Genomic DNA, 22,889 nt, shown 5'->3' with positions numbered 1-22,889 from the left:
ATGCTGGCTCTATCCATCCTTTTTTTATCCTTTCTCAGTCTACCGTGCATCCGGCACCACCTAGTATCAAGCACTTTTTGTTTGTATCATGGTCTAAAGCAGACGGGGGCCTCCATATGAGATGCTCAAGGTTTCTTCCTGTTAAAAGGGAGTTTTTGCTCACCGCCGTCAGCTCCGTTCAAGCATCTCGAGACAATTAGGGTTGTTATTGACGCTATATAAATACAATTATATCGAGTGAATCATCTTTAGGCCAAATAAATACACCATGTCAGTACGTGGAGGTGTAAATGAGTTGCAGACGCCACGGGAAACCCGTTATTTGATTAATTCACTCGCTCGGCGTGTCCTTCACCAAAAAGTGTGAGTGAAATGAAACAGTTCATTCAGGAAGTGAGTAGGTCATGACATCATTTCCTTCACCGCCTGTCCAGGAAGCAGTAATACAGCTTTTCAGTTTCCGTTCTGGTTTACTTTTTTTGGAAAAACAAAATTTTTTTTGCTATAACACACCCACACATATAACATATATGTTATACTTAGATGAATGAGGCTGCTGCACTTAGTGTATGTTCTAGTTTTAGGTTTGCCCCCGTCACAAACTTTGTCCCATTTCTTTATGTTTTATTTTGTCTCAGCTGACTGTCCCTCCTTCCTCTTAGTCTATAGCTGTCAACAAAGTTTGAATATTATTCAGAGAACTGGCATGGCCAAACGTGACAAAGATTTATTTAGCAGCAGCCATAAGATAATAATGAATAAATGCTTCCCAGAGATCCACATTAGGCTCCAGTGCCTCCGCTTGATATTCAGCTAAAACGTCTGAATTCAAATATAGTTGAGATATAATCAGTTTTTTTGGAGAGAGAGAAGAATAAACTAAAGCGCTGTAGCTGCTGCTGCTTCTGCTGCTGCTGCCGCTGCTGAGATGGAAAGGTCAAGAGGGCGAGCTAAAACCACTTCGTAGCCCACAGTTATTGATTTCTCCCACAGCAATGCGTACTGTACAAAAACATCTGGGGATGCTACTGCGTTTTAACTCCACTTTGTTTTACACAATATCTGGCCTCTGCACCCCTTGGACTAAACAGAATACATTCTGCCGGGGCCTTCCTCCGGTCGGCTTGTGTGCTGATCAAACGCTTTGTAAGATTCACACTGTTCAGACGGGAGGGCACACAAAAAAATAGTTCTAAAAAAAAAAAAAAAAAATACATGAGTGCGCCATTACACTAGCAAAGAATACGAGACACAAGGAGACGCCTTGAACACAAGATTGTGTTGTTTAAGTTTGTGGGAGAGTGTGTCTGAACGTATAAGCGGTTATCTTAACGCGAGTGTCCTCCCTCCTCGTCTTTGGTTCGTCATCAAGGCCAGCAGAGATGCAGCCTGCTTTTGTCTGGCTCGAACAATGGACGATACTGGCGTGAGTCACCGCGCGCGCACACACACAACACAAATCCATTCATCCATCAGTGCCAGCAGAGAACGCAGGCAAAGCTGGAGTCATGATATGGCGCCCCGAGGCCTGCCTGATTAGATTTACTCCTGCAGTCCATATTAGGGCTGCAACTAATGATTGCTTACATAATGGATTAATCTGCCAATTATTTTCTCAACGAAGTGGTTTGATTGTTTAGTCTATGAAATGTCAAAAAGAAATAAATAAAATAAAATAAAAAATCTGGTTCTTTGATAAAAAGTAAACAACAAAAAATATACAGTAGGACGCAAAAATGATATGTGACTCTCACGATACCTTTTGTCAAGAATCATCAAGAAAAACAAGCTGGTAGCGGTTACTCGATTATCAAAATAGTTGTTTATGTCTGTTGTTTTGATCGATATCTCCATTAATTGGTTCCAGCCCAGCTTTTCGAAAAAAACTTCCTCCAGAAAGCAAGCATAAATTGAGCGTTTGTGGCCCGCAGCCCTTTTCTTTCACTCATCAGTTTATACGTCTCTTAATTTGTCTCCCGTTGTGTCACTCCGCTCCGAGACAAATGACCGCCTTGTTGTAATGTGATCTGATTGTGAATTATAGACAGTAGCTTAGCGGTATAGCCTCAAACATTACCCCTTAAGGCTAACGGGCCTGTCTGTTTTCACTGCGCTGAGCAAAATTAAATTCGATGCTAATTGTCAGCTGGGGCTGGCTCTGTTTTTCTTCCACTGTGCAATTATTCCCCAATAGGCTCCCATATGATCTTAAGATTCAGTCATAGCTACATATATGTTTCCTCACATTAATCCCCTGCTACATTTAATGTCACCATTTCTTACTCTTTCCTCTGCCGTTAATCTTCCCTTTTGTAGATGTTGCGTTAGCTGGATCAGTAAGTCTATAACTGTATATCTTCCTTATTGTCTCCATTTGTGTTGTGTTAAAGCTTACACGTGTTGTGATTCTAAATGAAACCGCTCTCGTAAATCAAGGACACAACAGAAGAAAAAAGGAAAAACCCAAGCTTCTCGTGGCATTGATGGAACAATTTCTGTCTGTCAGTTGCGTTGGAATTTCAAGGATTACGTTGATCGATGTGGACGAGCGCTGAAGGACGTCCTATAGGTTCCAGAGACGGGGGCTCCTCAGTCGGGGGCTCCAACCCCAGCATTGAGAGCTCCCCCGTCGGGACGCCCCACAATGGTGGAGCCTCCAGGCATGTGTTGAGGCAAATCACTGGTCAAGGACGTTCTGCAGCGCTCACACACACCGACGTACGCAATGTTGTTAAAATTCTGAAGTGTGGTCGGCCTAATGCGTGACGACGTAAAGGCGAAGGCATGTAAATGAGGAGTTCCAGTGTGCACATGTATGAGCTGTTGGCGTAATGACCTACTGTGGAGCCGCGATTAGTTACGCAGTCTATCTGGTAGTGGCAGGGGGAAACTGTGTGCGTCACTGAGTTCCTTTTATGATGTCTGAATGCCTTTATGATACCACTGACTCCCCATGTGACTGTGCTGATAATCGAGCAGACAGAAAGCACACCACCAGTTTGTTCTGTCACGTCTTTTTCTTTTCCTGTTAGTTTATTTTTCAGTCACTTAGAAAAACAAAACAAACAAGAACTCACAGATGACCCACTATTGTCGTCTGCGCCTTTTTTTTTTAAAATCTTTTTTAATATTCATGAGAATATGCAAATGAAGGCGCGTGTCATTCAATCGTCGGGTGAGTCATGTGACCCGAGCAGAGGGGTCTAAGGGCACGCGGGGTGGGGAGGCTCCAGTACCACAGACGAAGGGGGGCGATCCCCACCTGCCCCGATCTTGCTGTGAGAGCCAGCCGCTCTTTGCATAATGGACACTGACCGATGGGCTTTTTTTTTTTTTTCTCTCTTTTCTTTTTCACAAAATAAAACACGGTAATACCACACTTACACACTTGCCAGCAAGCTAGGTATCACTGCTTCGGATGTCTTGGAAAACCCACCAGAAGAAAAATTATTTATATATATATATATAAATGGAGCTAAATATAATTTAAATAGGAACCTAGAAATAAAGGACAACAGAAAAAACAATTAAATCACTTCATAAACAGACGCACACATACAGATGATTAGGATGCTCCTTCAAAAAACATTTGTGAGCTCTGCATCTCATCTAACTAATCTTCTGGGCTGTGTTTCTACCACACAGGATTATAATTCTTGATGCAAGACACGGAAAAATAATGTAAAAAAAAAAAAAAACATTTGAAACTGCCCACGGAGATTCAGTGGGGAACTAAGTACATGTATGACTACTCCCAAGCAAAGAGCCAGTCCCTGATAGAAATGCATGGGAAGGCTGACTTCTAGCCACACAGTCTTCCTATGTGTAACATCTCTGTTGCACTATCCCCCCCCCCCCCACACTCTATTTCACTGTGTTATTAAATACTTGTAAATATACTGTACGCAGATTATATAGAGAGCCCATTTACAAATGGTACGTGATTGGCTTGGTACGTCAATATCATAGTACACACGTTAGCTGGAAATAAGGGTCACATGACTAGCTAAATATGAGGTCAAACAATAAGATTCTGTCATTGTCATCTTCAAATACACAGGTTAATAGCGAGATCAGATACAGTCGATATTAAACACTTGCAAAATGTCCACCGCAAAGAATGGCTTGAGTGGGACAAAACCGTAAAGAAGCGTTTCACTTCAGTTCGTCTGTTTGCCATGCTTATTCTCCCACTTCACGTTTTTATTTATTTTTTTGCTCTTTAAATGTTTTTTTTTCCTTTTCTTCCTTCAGCAATAGAGCGATGTGATAAAGTCCACCTGTTTAGTCCACAGCACGCTCTCCACACCACTAGCCCTGCAGGCCCCGAAATAAAGAGAGCTCCTATATATATATATATATAAAAAAAAAAAAAAAAGGACAACCAACAAGGCCACTAGTCCGTTAAAACATCCTAAAACCCCTTCGCTATGCTCGACCGATCCCTCTACTGAGATGTTAATTTACAAGCACTGCTTCAAATTCAAACTTTTTCCATTTTTGTTCTTCTGGAACTTTTTTTTTTTTTAAAGCAAAACCTCAAAACAGTGCAAAACAAATCAAACCTGTGCAATAAGGCCTACTGCTACAATATCTCATACGTCTCATACATCTTATCATAAAAACTTCAAAATTAAAACGTCAATAATAAAAACAATAAATGATTAAAAAAATATAATAATAATAATAATAATAATAATACAAATGATGCCGTTAACAAAGCATGGACATGCACGACTTAACAGAGAAGAAGAGACATTCCTCTGCAAGACGAAAACAAAGGAATTACCAGACGGCGGCGTCTGATTTAATTTTCTAATGCTGACCCCCCTTTCAATAATTCTACTGCTTCTATTGGTAACGTGGGCCTGAGCTCAGGGAGATGGGGTGCCAATGGGGTGTGTTAGGAGTGTGTCGTCTCACAGGGGCTCAAGCAGCCATCTGCCACCCTACTCTAGCCAGCCTGATCCTTATCCTCGGCCCAGCCCGGCCCAGCAGGCCTGCTGTCTCAACCCCTCCAAAAGGCTTCCTGCTGGGGGGGGGGGGGGGGGGGGGTTGGGGAAACAAAGGCGAGGAGGAGCTGTGGGAGCTGGGGAGCTCCGCAGCGAGGCCCTTTGACCTGGTCCCTGGCCCGCCGCGGCAGACGGCCCAGACAGACAGCACCGTCTCGACTCCCTTCCTCCCCCTCCTCTCTTTTATCAGCCACACAGACCCCAGGGGCTGACGGAGAGACAGAAGAGGGGGGAGGAGAAAGAGACAGAGAGAGAGAGGGGAGGGTGGTGTGGCAAATGAACACAATGAAGAGACTGACAGAGACCACCCTGACCCCCACTACACCCCTTCCCTCTTCCATTCATCTCTGGGTACAGATCTCTCTATTCCCCACGGACGGGCTGCTGCCCTCTCCTCCCTGCATGACCCCTCTTTTCTACCCCCCCTTCATCTCTCAGCAGCCACAACCAGACGAGCTCCCAGACTCTGTGTGGCCAAGCACGCCCCTACTGGTCACGCATCTGTTAGTGTTTTCCCATTTGTGTCAAATACGCCACATGTAGTGTTGCCTTCGTAGCTCAGGCATAACTGTTGGGTGGCTCGTGTACGGTTTGTTTGTGGCAGTGGTCACCTGTCTTGGAATAATTACGGAATTTAGAGTTAAGCTCAATCCCCACGTGAAGCATCTATTCGTTTAGTTTAGTTTATTATATCTGGGGTGTCAGGGGACTTGTCTCCTCTTCTCGTGTGGAGCTGGCTCCTAGGCAGTGGTGGTGAGCTTTTGGATGGTACGGTTATAGTATTGGGTGGTGAGAGCCTCCAGGGGGCTCCAGCGGTGTGCATGAAGTTCGATGACCTCCATGAGCAGAGAGCGGGTCAGGGGGGATTCGGTCGGACAGAGCATCTTATCCCTCACGGCCGCTAAAAGCTCCGTCATCATCTCTGGGACCTGCTCCTCCAGGAGACGCCCCGTACTCTGCAACTGGTAGAGAGAGAAACAGGGGTTAGGAGGAGGGAGGTAGGAGGTCAGACGGAGTGTGCGTCCTTTACCGAGAGCAAGACACAAGATGTCTGGCACCTTGTTACTGTGGATAGAGTCAGACAGCAGAGGCTCACACACCCTCTGGCCACACCGCTGTGTGAGGCTGTCAGAAAGTAATCAAGACTGCAAAGGTTGTGTTTGAACTCTTCGCCAGTCAGAGCTCAGCTGTGTTTTCTGCTATCTGTTGTTTTACCTCAAGGTCTTATTTGAAGATTTATAGATATTTCAATTCAATAAATGTCTATTGAGACATTGTCTATCAAAAAACGATTGAGCCTATGACCCAAAATAGTGAACTACGCACGACCACCCAGCAGTTGTCTCTCTACCAGAGGTTACTAATCCGTGTACCTTCCGTTCATTCGTTTTTCGTAGTGAAACCAAAGAGAAAAAAAAGGAGAAACCATTTGTTTTTTCGTTATCCATTTTAAAAAATGGAAAAAATGGATAACGGATCGTTTTTTCCATTTTCCGATTCTCCACCAAAATGAAAAATCTAAATTTTGGATTACGGGATCTGCCCGTTCGTTTCGTTTTGCCTGGGGGCACGTCTCTTTTCGGAAAATGCTAGTGGTGGACAGCTAGATGACCTAGCGCTAGCTACATTAGCAGCAAACCGATTTAGCTTCCAAGCCAGTTGGCCTACAATCTAGCTACTAACATAATTGACTCACATAGGGGAGTAAATCTTTAACTCCTTTATTAATAATAAACAAACAAACTTATAGTTCAACAAGCCTTCCAAGAGTTGTCTCAGCATAAGCATAAGCATAAAATCTCCTCGGACCTGACTTCTCACTGAAAAAAACCTGTTGCCTTGTGTATTATCCTTGTCCAATCAGGGGCAGAGTGGTGCGTGTCATTGAGTGTAGATGACGTCTATTCATTCGACATTGACGTGATGCATGCTGGGTTGTTCATGCTCATAGACCTCGAATATGATTTGTTAAAATGAACTTGTTCAACCCAGCATGCATCACATCAAGTCAGATCTGCATGAAGTCGAACACGCCCATTCTGTCCATTCATAAAGTAAAACGAAACCAACGGGCATATTCCGTAATCCAAAATTTAGATTTTTCATTTTGGTGGAGAATCGGAAAATGAAAAAACGATCCGTTATCCGTTTTTTCCATTTTGGTTTTTAAAACGGATAACGAAAAAACGAATGGTTTCTCGTTTTTTTTTTCTCTTTGGTTTCACTACGAAAAACGAATGAACGGAAGGTACACGGATTGTTACTGGTAGAAAACTTAATTAATTAATTCCAGTCTATTACAACTTGGCAGGTGATTCATTAATGGCTATTGTGGCTCTGTGGGTGATGCTAACTGGCTAGCCTTTACGGTCTGCAGACAAGTATCGTCTGAAGATGCTCTGGTTTACTTTCTGGCAGACTGGAAAAGAAACACTGAAAATAATTCCTGGATTTTCTTTTTATGTATTTATTTTTTTAAACCTGGAAGAAGCTTGCAATGGTTGGTCTGAAATATAGTGCATGACCCATAGAGCCGTAATAGCCACATCTCTGGTAAATGCTGCAGAATGATCCCATATACAGGGTTGTTTTCTTGTGTATAATGATCTAGATCTGTTCAGACTTTAAAAAGTTTTGATAGTAAGAAGAAGCCTGTACACACATTTCAAATCAGCTCCTAGCTTAATTTAAAGATACAAGTATTAGTAGTATATCTTTGTGGGGACTACTGTGTTAGGACAAAACATTTTAGACGGCACTCGAAGAGCAGTTTTAGCTCCAAGAGTTGATGTTAAGGTTTGCGTGTATGACCCATACCTCCATGGAGCAACAGAGGACTGCATCTTCCTTAACATCCGTTGACTCCAGCAGCTACAAAGGACGAGAAACGACAATGTGTGATTATAGCAGGAAAGCAAAGGGCTGCACGGTGTAACACGAAACAAGAAAAACATCAAGAAGTCAAGCATGACGAGGGAGGAAAACCCTGGAAGGCCAGAAGATATATTTATACATGTATGTTTGGATTTAGACCACATGGGGAGATTAGGCAAATGCAAGTGTTTGTATGTGTTAATCAGTTCACAAGGAAACGGGGGGGGGGAAAAGAAGACCTAATCCTGATTGTAAATATTTTCGACATTAACATTTTAAATCTTGGACCAGGCCCCTCAGTTTGGCAAGCGTGGAAACATCACACATCAAGGCTTGCTTTATGCACACTGTACATAAACACACACACACTGTAAACAGGCAGTGTAGCCAGAGACAAACAGTGGAGCTGGTAAACATGCTAGCTGGCTTTCCCCCCCACGCTGGCCCCATGCACAGATGGGCATACAACTGGCACTTTCAAACAATGCAGGGGAGGGATGGTGACAAAGGGAGGCAGGACAGCGCTGAGCCTCCCACTACAAGCACCTAGCATTAGATTACAACACAAATTAATTTGGTTAAATACACCTTTTCTACCAAAGCTTTACTCCCCGTTTGTCTTGTTTAGTACTGCTGTGATTAAACCGAGGGAGGGAAATAAGGAACAGGGAGGGTGTTTTTAAATATGAGTCGTATAAATGCAGGATACAGTCAGAGAGAAGGGAATTCCCAGGACACCACTGTGTTTCAGACAAGCATCAGTGATTAAGTCAGTAGTCTTTATAACAGTGTATCAAATGATGAAACCCTGGCACTGGTGACCCTGTAAGAGAACTATCGGCCTTAATCTGCAGGTTTAAATCATCCAGATTACCTGTAATTTGCTACTGCTATGGTTCGTCCACGACCTCAGAATCGGAAAAAATATTCAGCCATGTTGTTTAAAAACTAGCAGTGGCAAATTACAGGTAAACTAGCCAACCGTTGAGGGTGTGTGCGCCGCTCAGAGATGACATCGTCCAGGTCTGTAGGTCGATCCACAGACCCCGGATGATGATAACAGCTAACTCCTGACTCAACGGGGAACAGCATTAGCGTATCAAAACAAAATATTGGCGAAATGAACGAGTTTCGCGGCAGAGTGCCCTGTCACTCCCGCTATATGGGTTTACGTTGATCTAATTATCTCCTAAACGAGTGCAAATGACACAAAAGTTAGTTGGGTGAGTAAACAATCGTATTTTATGCTAGAAATAAGGCCCAGGTTGTAAAAAAAAAAAAAAAAAAAAAAACAGTAGTTCCCCTTTAGGTGGTTCTGCAAGATGTGAAATGTTGCGAAAATATGACAGAAGTCGTTTTAAACCAAAAACCAAAAAATGAACTCACATTTTCAGCGGTGCAGCCCTCATCACGTGACGTTTACCCCACATGGAGAACGTGGTGAAAACATGCATCAGAACAAGTCTTTCTTGGTTATTAGTTGTTAATGTCTTCATACTGAACAGATTATCAGCGGCTTTACACCACCACTCCCAATCTGGGTGAAAACTCCTTCCATTTGGGGCCCATCTTTTCTAAATATCATCATTTCATAGCCGCCGAGCAGACAAACTAATGTTTAAATGTACGCTTTAAGAGAAAGTACTCCCATAAAAGCACTCTCATATAAATCTTCATAAAAAAAAAAAAAGAAAAGAGGAACCACCAGCGTCTGCTCCCATAGTCCAGACTGAAAATGAGCTGCTACTTGTTTCCACGCTGTAAGCTTAATGGTATTCCACCTATCATTCCGGGCCCTGCAATTGCACCGACGTCAGCTCCTCAGTATGCTTAGACGGGCGTGGTGACAGTGCGGCTGTTTGATGTGGGAACTCAAGTCGCGCCGCTTCCAGAGTAGGAGAACTATGTGACGAGCGGGATTAGCTCATAATGAGTTCTCGGGGGAGCCCAGAGTGAAGTTTTGCTCGATACGTGTAAAATGGTCTAATCTATACTCATCTATCATCAGCTCTCCTATCCATTGCAGTGGCTTTTTCTTCTCTGGCACCTCTCCAGTGCATTCACTCTCCTCTGTAGCCGCTACGCCACAACATACATTCCATCGCTCCGCATTACCTTTTCGTTTTTAAATGGGGGGGAAAAAAGGAACATCTGCAGGAAGAAATAGTTTCAGTGAGGCTGCTTAACACAGTCTCTCGTGTTGTCTGGTTCCTTAGATCACTGAGAAACACATTTTGCTACACAGGGAAACCTTGGAATTACCATTTACTTTGTTTTGATTCAAAGGGCGTCTGATAAGGAACATTACAAGCAACAATAAGTGTGACAGCTGTGAGAGCGAACACCAGAAAAGCATCAACACCTCAAGAGACTGAATGAACTCAACAAAAGACACATTCATATGTCATATTAATTGCTGCTAAAGTGTTAAAAGCGCCATTTCTTTTTATTACTCTAAGAAAAAATGATTGTTGCACAGCACCTTTAGAAAAGTAGCGCTGTCCCTTTAAGAAAGACGGCAATCTTGAGTTGTTGTTGATGTGCGTGGCTGTGGATGTGCGCCACTTGACTGAGGGCATGTTGCAAGAAAAGTAAAGATGAAAGTTTGTCTCGCTGTTCGTTCTGGAGTTTGAACAGATAAATGATAGACTAACATCTAAAACAGCTTTTCAATGACACACAATCTACCCGCACTACTATCGACGTACTGGGCACCCCCGCTCTTACACATTCATGTTAGAGAACGCTAAAAAACACATTGTTAATAACAACAAAAAAGCACGAACCAGTCCTGAGAGAAAAGTCTTTCATCAGGATGCTAATGATCAGAGTGCTCAAAGTTAAAATTCAACTTTTTCCAGTAGTTGCATAGCAACAGCAGCTCTAGCTTCAGGACCAACGCTCGCTGTAGTTTCATTACGTAATATTACAATATTTCTGTTGCATCAGTGCTGTACTTTACTGAACAGAAAGGGCCGCCGCCGTCAACAAGACAAAAATCAAACACACATTTGAGACCTGTGCGCAGCCTCTCGCAGAGGAATACCAAGGCGCCATATAAATAGCTCCTGATGTCACCGCCGCCACACAAGAGTACGTGCATGCTTTCTGCAATGTGCAACTGCAAACCAATATCCTGATGATGGGTTCTGTGGGCAGCATGCTTCAATAAAATGCGGCATCGGTTCACTCGAGTCGCCTGCGTTCTGCAGTCTGATCCGTGTTTAACTTTTAGGTTTCACTTTTGTTGGTTGTTTTGTCTTTTTCGCGAGGCAACCTGTCGTAAAAAAAAAAAAAAAAAGAATTCATTTTTTCCATCTTCTCTGTGCAGAATGCTAGAATTTACACTGCAGTGTATGCGCAAATGCTCTTTTCAGATCCGGTGTAGGTGTTTCTTTGAACTGTTCAGCTGTTTGACTCAATCTCGGTTTCTAAATTTACACATTTGTTGTTTCTTAACAACCCGTGTAACCACAGTAACGCGCCGTAACAGTAGCAAACCCAATAAACAAACAAAAGGAAGGAGAAGTTTTACTTCACAAATTTCCTGTAAGCTCATAACGTTCAAGGAAGGAAGTTTGGGTTAAAAGTGCACTTCACGGGGCACACAGTTGATGAATATCAAATCTACTAAATCAATAAAATAATTCAAGTGTTTGGTAACGTCATAAAAACAGGTGAACGGGTATCTGAAGCTCCTCTCAGACTCTCGGTGCTCCCGTAGCATTATTTTCAGCTGCAGCAAAAGAACTGTGTTAAACCCGCTGTAAACTACATGTTCAGTGTTAAACAGCAGACAACAATAACAAGCAGTAACAGAATTTAGCAGCTGGATAAGAGCCATTTATTATTTCATTCAGGCGGTGGAGACTAATGTAAAGAGGAAAGTATTTGCCAGCACATTTGTCCTAATGACTTAAAGTACGGTCGTATGTGTGTTTACAGCATGTAGATTTCACCCCAAGTTGGCGCACAAATAAAGAAAAATCTATAAATATAGGTTTAACATTTTATGCAAACGCAGGTGAGGATTATCTAGTTAAAAAAAAAAAAAAACAATGGGCTGTGTGAGCATCAGAAGACTGTAACAGCTTGACAGGCATTGAGATAAGTTCTCATTACCTTGCTCTGTCTATACATACAGCTGTCATTTATAACCAAACACACCTCCTGTGTTACCTGATCCTGTGCTGCAAGCTGCAGCTACAGAAGGCTGCTAAATCGACCGCCACACACACACATGTGCAGGCACATATGCTTGCATATGCTAATGCAACAACACACACAGAGATGTGTGCACGTCACGACACATAGCTTGTAGCTGAAACCTGACAACCACGTTACAACAGGACTGTCAAAACAGCGGCGAGATCAAAGTCGGGGAACAATGGCTGTGAGAAATGGAGACGGTGGAACGGGCACATTGGTTTTTTGCAACTGCACACAACGTATGAAACCCTGCAAATGTTTTGACGATGTTGACAGGTGCGTGTGTCCTGACCGGGATGCATATAGTGCGGCAGCGCTGATGCTGGAATATAGAGGTGTGTTTGTGTGCATCTGTGAGTGGTTACTCCACACCCATGGTCATGCTGCCGGGCCTTTTAACAAGCTGAGATAATGCCCTGGGAATACCCACAGACAGGGTGTGGATGGCATTAGCTGTGTGTGTGTGTGTGTGTGTGTGTGTGATTGTTAATGAGACGTCGGGTGTCTGCTGAGTGCCAGACTTGCGGAGGTGTGGACATGGGTGGTAAAACGAGATGGCACGTGCCTCAACACCCGCCATTACTTCTTCTCTTCACCTGAACTACGTACTGGAATCAATTTTCGCTCTCGGATTCTGCCAGCCCCCGTGCCTTTGTTCCTGTACCTGTCATGCCAAGAGTAAAAACATCCTCCTTCAACTGTCAACCTGACCACAGTCTCCTGCGCTTCCTCTGTCCTCCTCCTCCCCCCACATTTGCTTCCCCTTTCAATATTCCATTTGTCGTTAACCACTTCTGTATCGTGGCGCGTCTGCTGTGGCTACCCTACATGGTATCCATGGCGACAGAGGGAAAGTGTGTAAGAGAGTGTGACCAGCTGATGAGAACTGAACCTGGGGTCACACATTTTCCTGGAACTCGTGGTGTCCTGACTGTTTGCACCATGAACCAAACCCTCTTGCGGTGTCTGGAGTCTAGACTAACGTCTGGGCCAAAAACAGGAAACTCTGGCTTGCTGACACGAAGACGCTGGTTGCACACACACCTAGCCGGAGGTTTCCCTCTCGGAACTTGCGGATAAGGCGGATCGATTTGCTGTTGACACACTTATTGTGTAGGATCTGGACGCGTACCTCTCGCAGGCAAGTGTAGATGGGACACACCAGCACCCGGAAGGGCTCGCCAGAGCTGCTCCTCATGGTGCCAAACACCTCGCACAGGAAAGTGATGAAGCCCAACCACCGCTCCACATCTGACTGCTGGAGCTCCTCACGGCGAGAGAAATCCCTCTGTGGGGGTGGAGAAAAAAACACATACAGATGCATATTTAGTTTGGAAAACACACAGAAATATTACAGTCTGTCCAGCTTTAGTAAATCTGTAGTATAAGTAGGCAGTAGGTAGGCGGATATTTTAACGTTTCATAAATTCATAAGCTGTGGTGGTGAACTAGCTCTCCTGGCGGAACCATTAATCACCATTAACATCTTTACTATCCCTATAATGGGAGTTTTTGTAGGTGGGACACATATTAACCTTGTGCTTTAACATGCTTAAAGCCAAAAAGCAGCCGAAGAACACATTAAACAAATTCGCGAAATTTCTTTTATCTGCCAGAAGTGGAGAGGAGAGTACGCTAATTCAGTTTGACAGTGGAGGGTGGTGAACTGTGTCAGTGCTGTAAAAGTGCCGGGGTTAATACGGGTTAATGCTTAATGTGCACTTGTAAAGATGATATTCAGCAGGTTAAACTGAAACTTTATTAACAGTCAGAGCGACTCGCGCCGCTTCTCGTTTTTTTTTCTTCTCTCTTTTTCTTTTTTCATTTCATTTTCAGAGCGCGGCTGCCTGTTAGGGCTGGAAACATGAGCGGCTTATATTCTCACCGACTTGTACGACTGCACCGAAGGTCTGCCTTTACACGGACGTGCACAAAATATGCAGCCTTGAAGAGGTCCAAGAGAAAACTCACTCCACTGTCGGCAACAAACGCAGCACGTGCTCAAATCACCACACACACACCTTCAAGGACACTGAAGTAGAGCCTCATTAATAATTAGTCTACAAAGAGTATTATATACTGTATGTATATAAGATAAGAAAATAAAGAAGAAGGTGTATGCAGGATTAACAAAAATGGCCAAGGGTTAAATAAAAGAGCATCTTCTGCAGGTGAAAGGTCGTTTAATGATTAAGCGAAGCAACAACAAACCTCGATGCCTCTCTTTTTAGTAAGCAGAGCAGTCGCACACTAATTGCCCCCATATTGAGATCCAGGGGTCTGGAAGCAACATCATTAATGAAGGCCTTCATGTGCCCACTTGTGACATTTAAAATGTTTTAAAGGGGAAAAAAAGGCAAAATGTCAAAGACGGGGAGGGGGTCCGTGCGGTCTTGGAAGTGGAAATTAAAGTGAGAAATAGAAGAAGGGAAGGGACCACACAGCTGTGATAAAGGGAGAAGGGGGTAGAGGGATCAAGGCAGGATTCACCGCTGCCGGGTCTGGGATCAAAATCTCAAAGAGGTGTTTAAATAGGGAAAAAAAGAGAAAAAATGTAGGAGTCTAGTCGATAAGAGCATCTGCAGGAGGAGGAAACCGGGAGTAGGAGTAAAGGAAAAGAAGGAGACGTAGTGAGGCAGCAGGTGGGTTAACGTTTAGACCTTGAATGACGACGATGTTTGCCTACTTCTAGACTGTCTGCCGCTCTGGCGAGGTTGTCTGGCTCTCTGTGGATGGAGCGAACGAGTGAAGGGTGAAAGGGAGGAGGAGGAGGAGGAGGAGGAGGAGCGTGGTTAAAGAGTGAGCGAGGCGGGATACGGGAACCGCGGAGGGAGAAGTAGCGAGGCACTGGCCCGTGCCGTTCTGGGCGAGGGGAGGTGATAAGTCGGAGGAGCACGGGAATAGAGAGCTCATGTGGGACGTGCAGGGGGAAGGGAGGGAGCGGAGGTGAAATATGTAACGGCTGAGAGGATGTTTTCATCGCGGGCGCAAGACTGGAACTGTGCAGTTAAGTGAACGGATAGAGGGAGAAGGGGGAACAGGTCTCTCTCTCTCTCCCTGGGGTGTTTAGATTAGCTACTTTGCCCGCTGACATTTACGACACCTCACACACAGTTGGCCACCACCTGAACGTTCTCATAAAACTGAGCTTGAATGGAACTGCTGAAACTACGGAGAGGACTGTGTTTAAACATACGGCATAAAAATGGTTGGTGACTTACGTGTAAATAAGATTGTAAGCTTCCAACAAGAACGTTTCGTTTACAGTAACTTGCATTTCTCGAGATATTAGGGCTGGTACGCAGGGTGGGTTTAAGATTTTCAGGGTTATTATCACTTAATCCTGCAGTATTTTAAAGGATTATTTAGTATTTAAAATGTCATGAAAAAATGGAGAGAAAAAAACATTAAATCTCCCAAATCCCAACGTGACGTCTTTAAATTGATAAAGTATGAAAAAGGCAGGACCGAAGAAGCTGTAACCATAAAATGTTCAGTCTTTCCGCTTTATATATTACGATTCAAAGATGTTACAGAATAGTGTGTGTACTCAGTGTTTCGGGTTTAACTGCGCGTGTCTTTTAATGTAGAGCGACCGCCGACGTCTAGCGAGAAAAACCCACCACCCAAACAAATTCCAGAAAATTGTTTTGCATTTCAAGCATGCGCAAGAATGTGACAGAGATTAAAACGTCCGTGTGCATAAAAAAAAATAAAATAAAAAACGTTTCATGCGAGACAACACTGTTTCTAATTCAAAACTGTAACTAACAAGATCCGCTGAGATTCTTGCTGCACGCACAGAAGCAGAGATTGAATTTTTAACCGTGGAGTAGTTGCTCTGTCAGCTTATTATCAAGGCGGCAGCTTATTGCACAATTCAACAGAGCAGCAAAGCAGCACAAGAAGAAAGACTATTACACCACAGTCTCTTTTTTGTGCGCAAGTTATTCTCATGGCAGTCCAATTCAGTCACTGAGGACCTTGATTTAAAAAAAAATAATTAAAAATTCAATGCGGTTAAATTATCGAAAAAGATCGTTATTGAAGTCTGAGAAGAAAACGTGGAAAAGCATGAAGCCGAATCCAGCGTTCGTACCTGCAGCATGTTGAGCAGCAGCGACCTGAACTTGGTCCCCTCCACCATGAACAGCGCCATCTTGTCACAGAGCTTGGCGGCCGTGGCCGCGAAGCTCCTGTCCGACACCGCCTTGGAGTAGATGGTGCTGACCACCTGAGCCAGGGTCTCCTCGGACTGCGCCGAGCACTGCGCCTCCTCCATGAAGGAGGCCAGCTGCTGCTCCACGCCGCTGCTGTTGCTCCTCATGTTGTTGAGAAGGTCCACCAGCCGGTCCATTCTCTGAGACCCAGGGCCCGACTTCTCCTCACGCGACTCTTCCTGCGGACAAAGACGGGATAAGACACATGAGCGGTGCTTGACGGAGCACGATGCAGTATTCAGTTTCAACATGCGGTAAACTAGGTGGTGTTGTAAAGAAATAAAATATGTCTACTTATTTTTATTTACTCATTTCATTCATGAATTATGATGAATCCTGGAGCCAGTTATCTCTCTCATTAAAACATATTTCATGAGTTCTACTATTGTTTTTCTGCACTTTGATTTCACCAAACGTTTAAGTGATCGCCCACGTAGTAATTTTCCAATAGGACGTTGTACCTATTTGCTTAGTTAAATCCAGGTGGCTACTTCTTTTTTTTTTGGCTGGGCAGTGTAAGTTAGCTAGCCAAATTATTTACAACTCAAATGGCCTGTGCAAAGAGTAGCTGCACATGAACCCTTACACACATCTGCAGGTATGCTTTACTCCCTCTGTGTTTTACTCTGTGTTTTACTTGCATCTTCACTTACGACCCTATGAACTTCTCAGTTCTAGTGTCTACGCTCACAACCTCAACATGAAGTGTTCACCTGTTACTACCGCCTCTCCGTCTTTATAGATTTTTCTGTTTTTGTCGAATTAAACTACTCTACAATCTCCCCACGTAGCTCTTGGTGTACTCTAACTCCTGACTGGAAGTCACTGTGCCAATATGTGCACAGGCATAACAAATGACACTCTGCTTTCTGTCTACGTGGAGTTTCCAGTCACAACGTGACGTGAAAGCCAATCAGTGTTTTGTTATGTGTTCCCAATGTGCTACGGTTGAGTGGCCGGTTTAAAGGGAAGAACATCATGTTAAGCAGTGACCTCATTTACAGTAATTTAGTAGTTTTGTGTATTATGTCTGGAAAGTTGAGCTGAATGCCCTTCACTAACTTTATAAACAAATGAGATACAAAGATTAAAAACATTCATCCCAGTCAAGCGGAGGCTGATTCCAAGATCACTGATTCGCTGGCGTCACTTAGGATATGTTTATTAATTCCTGCCTTGCTGCCTGTTGGGGAGTCATGTGCTGTCAAATCAATCCTCTCCTGGTGGTAACGAGTTAGCAGTAGAGAGAGGAAGAACATAGATGGCCAGCTCATCAGTTTAGTACTCAGTGGAAAACGTCAAAAACTGCTAAGCTTCAGTTTCTTCACCTCCTTAGTGAGAACACGTACTCCCCTCCCTGCCAGTCTGGGTGTGTGTCAAAATACACGCTAAATAAATCAGTAGGCGAATGATTCAAGCAAGGCAGTGTGAGGAAAGTGTGTCCATAATGTTTGTGAACATAATGAAAGCAATTAGTGGACTAAATGGTGGCGGTTGTGTGTGTACACATACGCTTCAGTCCTGGTTTCTTTAATACTGACTGACAGACACTAAGCAGCTTTCCGGTACCTTGTCCTTTAGTCTCCTCCTCAGCCTCTCCTTTGACGACTGCAGAAGACTGATTTTGGGTTGCTCCGACAGGCCCTCGCTTGTCTTTGCACTTTGCGGCAGGTTGGGAGATTCCTTATTAAGTGTCAGATCTGGGAAGGCGTTTGAATTGGACGTTGAGTCAGATTTGGGTGATTCATTGGGACTCCTGCTGCCGCAGTCTTGAGGTGGTCTGATGTGGTCGTCACCCAGTTTTACATTCTCAGTCTCTCTGTCTTTGGTTGATCTCGGAGGTACTCCTTTATCACCTGCAGTGTTTGTCTGTCCATGCCCCTGACCTTTCTGACTGTGGTGCCAACGCCGGTTCTGGCTGTATCCGTGGTGCGCGGGTCCTCCTTGGCGCTGGCCATGTCCTCCTTGGTATTGGCGAGGTGGCCGACCAGCGCTGTGGTTCCTGTTATCTCCCAGTTCTGTTAAACCCGGCTGCTGCTGGTTTGGAGATTGGGTTTGATCCCTCTGCTGCTGTGGTGATTGTATCTGCTGGGGCTGGCTCTTCCCTCCTCCACCTCCTCCACCTCCTCCTCCACCTCCTCCACCTCCACCTCCTCCTCCTCCCTGAGGCCGCTGCTGTTTCCTGAAATGAGAGCAAGTTTCAGTTAGCTTCACTGTAACGTAGCAGCAGTATCTTTATCTTCTGTGGCCCTTACCCATCTTGTCACAAAGACTAACTGTGACTCCATACCGTGACCATATTCAAACACCAACCTATCACCTACTGAACTGTAAAGTCAAAAGCCCAGTGCCTGCTTACATGCGGATGCACAGTGCGTCTGTGTTTTCCTGTCCTGCATCGTTGTGTCCTTTTGCTGCACCGTCTCTGGGGCTTGACAAGCCGCTGACATATGGTCCGGGGGATTAGTCACCCTGGCACCGAAGATGCAACCTATTATCTGCTTCAGCATGTGAACTAGCTCAAACTCAACTAGTTGCAGCTAGCACGCCTTTGTCCAGATACGTGCAACTCTATGTACAAAAGTGCTCTGAGGCGTGGTTTGATGATTATGAATACTAAAGCAAGCAAAGGTTGGTCACTTGAATAGTTTGAATGTTACTGAGAAAGGTACTTGGATGAGCACCAAAATGTCTTCAAGAAAACCCAACAAGTCTGGTTGCTTTTGTTTTAGCTTTGTTTTTGGAAACACATATGACCTGGATGACTGAGAATCTCCCTGACAACGAAGTGCAGGTGGAGAAGAAGCTTGCTGCAAAATCAACAAGCTCCCAGAAGAATTAAAGTAATGATGTAAAACTAAAAACTCATTAAAAGACTGTACTGGGCTGTAAATAATAGCAGGTTCTGACACGAGGGCGCAGGACATGTCTGACACACAGGTAATTTGCCGTTCTACTAAATAAACCACAAGATGAACCATCAAGGACTGTGTAAGGGAAAAAAAATCCAGACTACTGAAATCGATAGATAGCTACAGCATTTATATTTGATTCTAACCAATTATAGTGCAGTTTGCAGAAGACACTGCAAAGAAGATTCAGGCCTGAAAAGGCTGGAGTACTTTAAGGCCGTTCATGTGCATATGCACACAAAGCCACAGTTTGCAGCCACTCATACAGTACCTCACTATTACAGTACAAAGAGTCAGACTAGTGGGATATAGTCAAATACTTTCAGACGGATTCAAGACATTTTGAATAGGTTTCTTCAGTCACTTACAAACAATACAGACCAGCTGCTTAAGCCTCATGGTAGGCTGGATTGATGAACACAGAAAAGACAACTTTCCTAAAAGTTTTAAAAGGTCATCAATGCCAAGATCACAATGTGGGCTTCTCCATTCATCACAAACTATTTTCCTTTCACTCTTTTTTTTTTAATTTAGCAAACCTTGAATAGCTTGATTTTTACAGACCAAAATATGAAAAGTGACAGAACAGGCCTGACATTTTTTTTTTGATCCTGCAGAACAAAAACCCAAACTATTCCACCTTGCGAAAGAGAACTGAGTGGCACAATCACGCTCCACAGATCGACTTTGGTCCTTTTTTTGTGAAAATGTTCATTCAACCCTAAAACAGATTAATATAAAACAACCTTGGAAATGTTCTTTGAGCAAAAAAAAAAAAAAAAAAGAAGAAGTCTACAAGATATGTATACATACATAAACTAGGTCTGCCAGTAGATCAAATATATTTAATTGGAATTATTAACAGTTCATGCGTCTGGAGAGGCTCTTAAGCTGAACATTAACATTTCTTTATCCGTTCTTCTTCTTCTTCTTTTGGGATTTTTGGCAATATTGACATTACAGGGTGTATTACTGCCCCCCTCAGGGTGTTAATATTTACTACAACTGCACTTCACATTCTCCTTACTTTCCACAACATTACTGAGTGCTTTCTGACTTTCCAAACTACGGTCGGCCCAAGGTAAGGAGTCAAAAAGGAAAGTGTGCGCATTAATCAAAGGTTTAGAGAACATATTGGCGTTAAAATGTGTTATACAGTATATAGCATTTAAACCATCCCTTCGTATCCACGGCTCCACATCACAAAATTATGGATTGTTGAGAAAAACGGCACGCTTTAGTTCTATCTAACAAATATCAGTTTCTTTATTGATCAGTCTGACAATTATTATACCATCATGTAGATACCATCTACAGAATGTCAGTAAATATTAAATATTGAAATCCAAGACAAATAGCTTACTCATCCAACTACAACTAAAACCGTTTTGATTGAAGCTGAAACTAGAGGGACAGAAATGGAAAAAAGGTGAACGCGTACGAGAGTATTTATCGTCTTATTTCTGTGTGTGGTTTATGTCTCGCCCCGGCCCCTCCGCTCCACTCTCTTGGGGAGCTTGCGAGACAGTTCATCTTCTGATTCTCCTCCACCAAACAGCCTGCCGCCATCAATTTATAAATACTCCCTCACAGCCAGATCTGCACTGTCCTGACACATTTTTACTCACGTGGCTAATCTGAGCTGTTCCACCGTACAGTTGCTTTCACATCAAACATCTACTATGTTGCTGTTGGGTCAGGGGCTTTTTATTTGAACTTAATCATTAGATTCTGCAGCTTGAGATTTTTCAGTGCTTGATTCAAAGTGTGTATTTCAAACGAATCCACTTTATCTTACTAAAAACAGCCAGACTCTTCTCAGTTAACTTGGCCGTATTAACATCCTGCTTAAGCCAGCTGAACGTTTCCTACTGCTGCTTCAAAATAAAAGCATTTCACTGGCAGTGGGCTAGGCTAAACATCCTCCAAAAGGATTATATAGTTGAGTTACCACTTTTCTTACACAGTTTCAACATTAATTGAACATTATATATAATTGAACGTGAGACTTATACGAGAATGCATTTGTTTTCACTAGTGAACCCAATGTTTTGGCACGCGAGTGTATTATTTTGTCGTTTGTTCTCGACGGGCATCACCTGGTGATCAGTTCGCACAAAGCGCACAGTTCTGAGAACATCTGGATGCGATGACGCCACTTTTCTCTTGTTGTTTCTCGCGGGGGGGGGGGAATTAGCTTTGCCGTGTGGCAGCGGGAAAACACTGTAAACAGATACACCTGTTGCTCCTTGACAAAGCAGACGCTCGGGAGTATTTGCAGTAGTAATAAACCGCTCTCGCTGTTGCTACGGTAACCCCAGGTGCGGCAACCTCGGCCAGGGATGAAACCTGCCGGATTATAACTTTGACGTTGACGGACAGAAACGCCGAGATCTCATTTAATTTGACGTTATAGAGATTTCTTAATCTTTTCCTGAGCCACGGACTGCTCTGAGACTCTTCTCTGAAACACACACACACACACACACACACACACTGACTGATGTGACGATTCATCGCATCCCTACAGCAGCTGTTAGTTTAGGCTCAGCTCAGATAAGCCGCTCTCCTGATCTGCTGGTGATGCGCGGAGGCGAAAGTGAGACAGTAATAAAATGTTAATCATATTTAATGACCGCGAGCTCTGCGGTAGCTTGAGTGTTGCTCAGATTGACCATCCATCAGTCAACATTAATGCCAGGGAGATGTTTGCATTAAGGATAAACGATGGGCCCGCTGATGAAATTTCATCTCACAATATCTTGTTACTTAGAAACAGACTTGACTCCGGCGTGATCAAGCATCTAACGAAATGAAAAATTACTTTCCTGTTGTTGGAATGAAGAGTCTGGTAATTTTAAGGCATTAATCAGGTTTAAATTAGCGTTTGATGTCGCATGGCTTGATTCCGCCGTTATAAATCTCTTTTCGTCTCCCCGCCTTCTTATTCTAAGCTACTTGAGTGTTTGAAGCACCATTTTATCAGCCGACCTTTGGATGATCTGTTGAGCAGAATGAATCAAATGCAATTTCCACAGGTTTTCTCAAAGGTCAAAAATGTATCCAGGTCCCATTTTTGCTCCGATGTTGTCACTAACCTGGCTGAGACTTGTCGCTTCCCCCCCGGGCCAGTGGGCAGAAGTACGGTTAACTGGTCTCGGATGAACTGATCAAACACTCTACAAGCAGGAGAGGAGGAGGACATGCCACAATGCAGATGGTTGGAAGGATGCAGAGTTGAAGGATAGATGGAGAGTGGAGTGGCAGAACAATTTGTAGAAAATTACAGGGTATTTTTTATAGACGGCGGAAAGTAGGAAAAAAAAAAGGGAGTTTACAGGTGGAGAAAGCCAGCAAGCAAAGGGGAAACAAAAAAAAAACTACAGGTTGATAACTATGTCACACAAAAAACAACAACATGCACAGACCTACAGGAGGAGAACACTATATAAAAAAAGGCTAAATGAATTGGCAGATATGATCGTGGGAGGAGGTAGGACGGTGACGATCAGTCACGGCTGCTGCTGTGGATGTGGATGTGGATGGAGACCTGGTGGAATCATTGGTTGACCCAGACTGGAGAATCGATCGGCCCAGGGGAAGAGAAGCCTGCAGGCCAGACAGTCAATAACATGGCCAAAGCTTCATACAGGACACAGCGC

General features: G+C 43.7%; 1 protein-coding gene across 2 annotated transcripts in view; it reads right to left on the bottom strand.

Annotated features, from left to right (window-relative positions):
* Positions 1-2,998: 2,998 nt before the first annotated feature.
* ctif (CBP80/20-dependent translation initiation factor) overlaps positions 2,999-22,889 on the bottom strand; it is a 50,572-nt gene continuing 30,681 nt past the window's right edge. For both annotated transcript variants that reach the window (XM_084571961.1, XM_084571962.1), the window contains exons 9-14: positions 22,326-22,406; positions 17,885-18,497; positions 16,195-16,494; positions 13,228-13,383; positions 7,830-7,883; positions 2,999-5,974 (exon numbers count right to left, since the gene is read on the bottom strand). In XM_084571961.1, the coding sequence (XP_084428087.1) occupies positions 5,753-5,974; positions 7,830-7,883; positions 13,228-13,383; positions 16,195-16,494; positions 17,885-18,497; positions 22,326-22,406 (1,426 nt within the window). In that variant the 3' untranslated portion in view covers positions 2,999-5,752. The remainder of the gene's footprint in view (positions 5,975-7,829; positions 7,884-13,227; positions 13,384-16,194; positions 16,495-17,884; positions 18,498-22,325; positions 22,407-22,889) is intronic.

This window comes from Chelon labrosus (assembly GCF_963514085.1).
Source record: "Chelon labrosus genome assembly, chromosome: 22".
NCBI classification, from domain to species: domain Eukaryota; kingdom Metazoa; phylum Chordata; class Actinopteri; order Mugiliformes; family Mugilidae; genus Chelon; species Chelon labrosus.
This window is presented reverse-complemented; position numbering and strand designations above follow the sequence as displayed.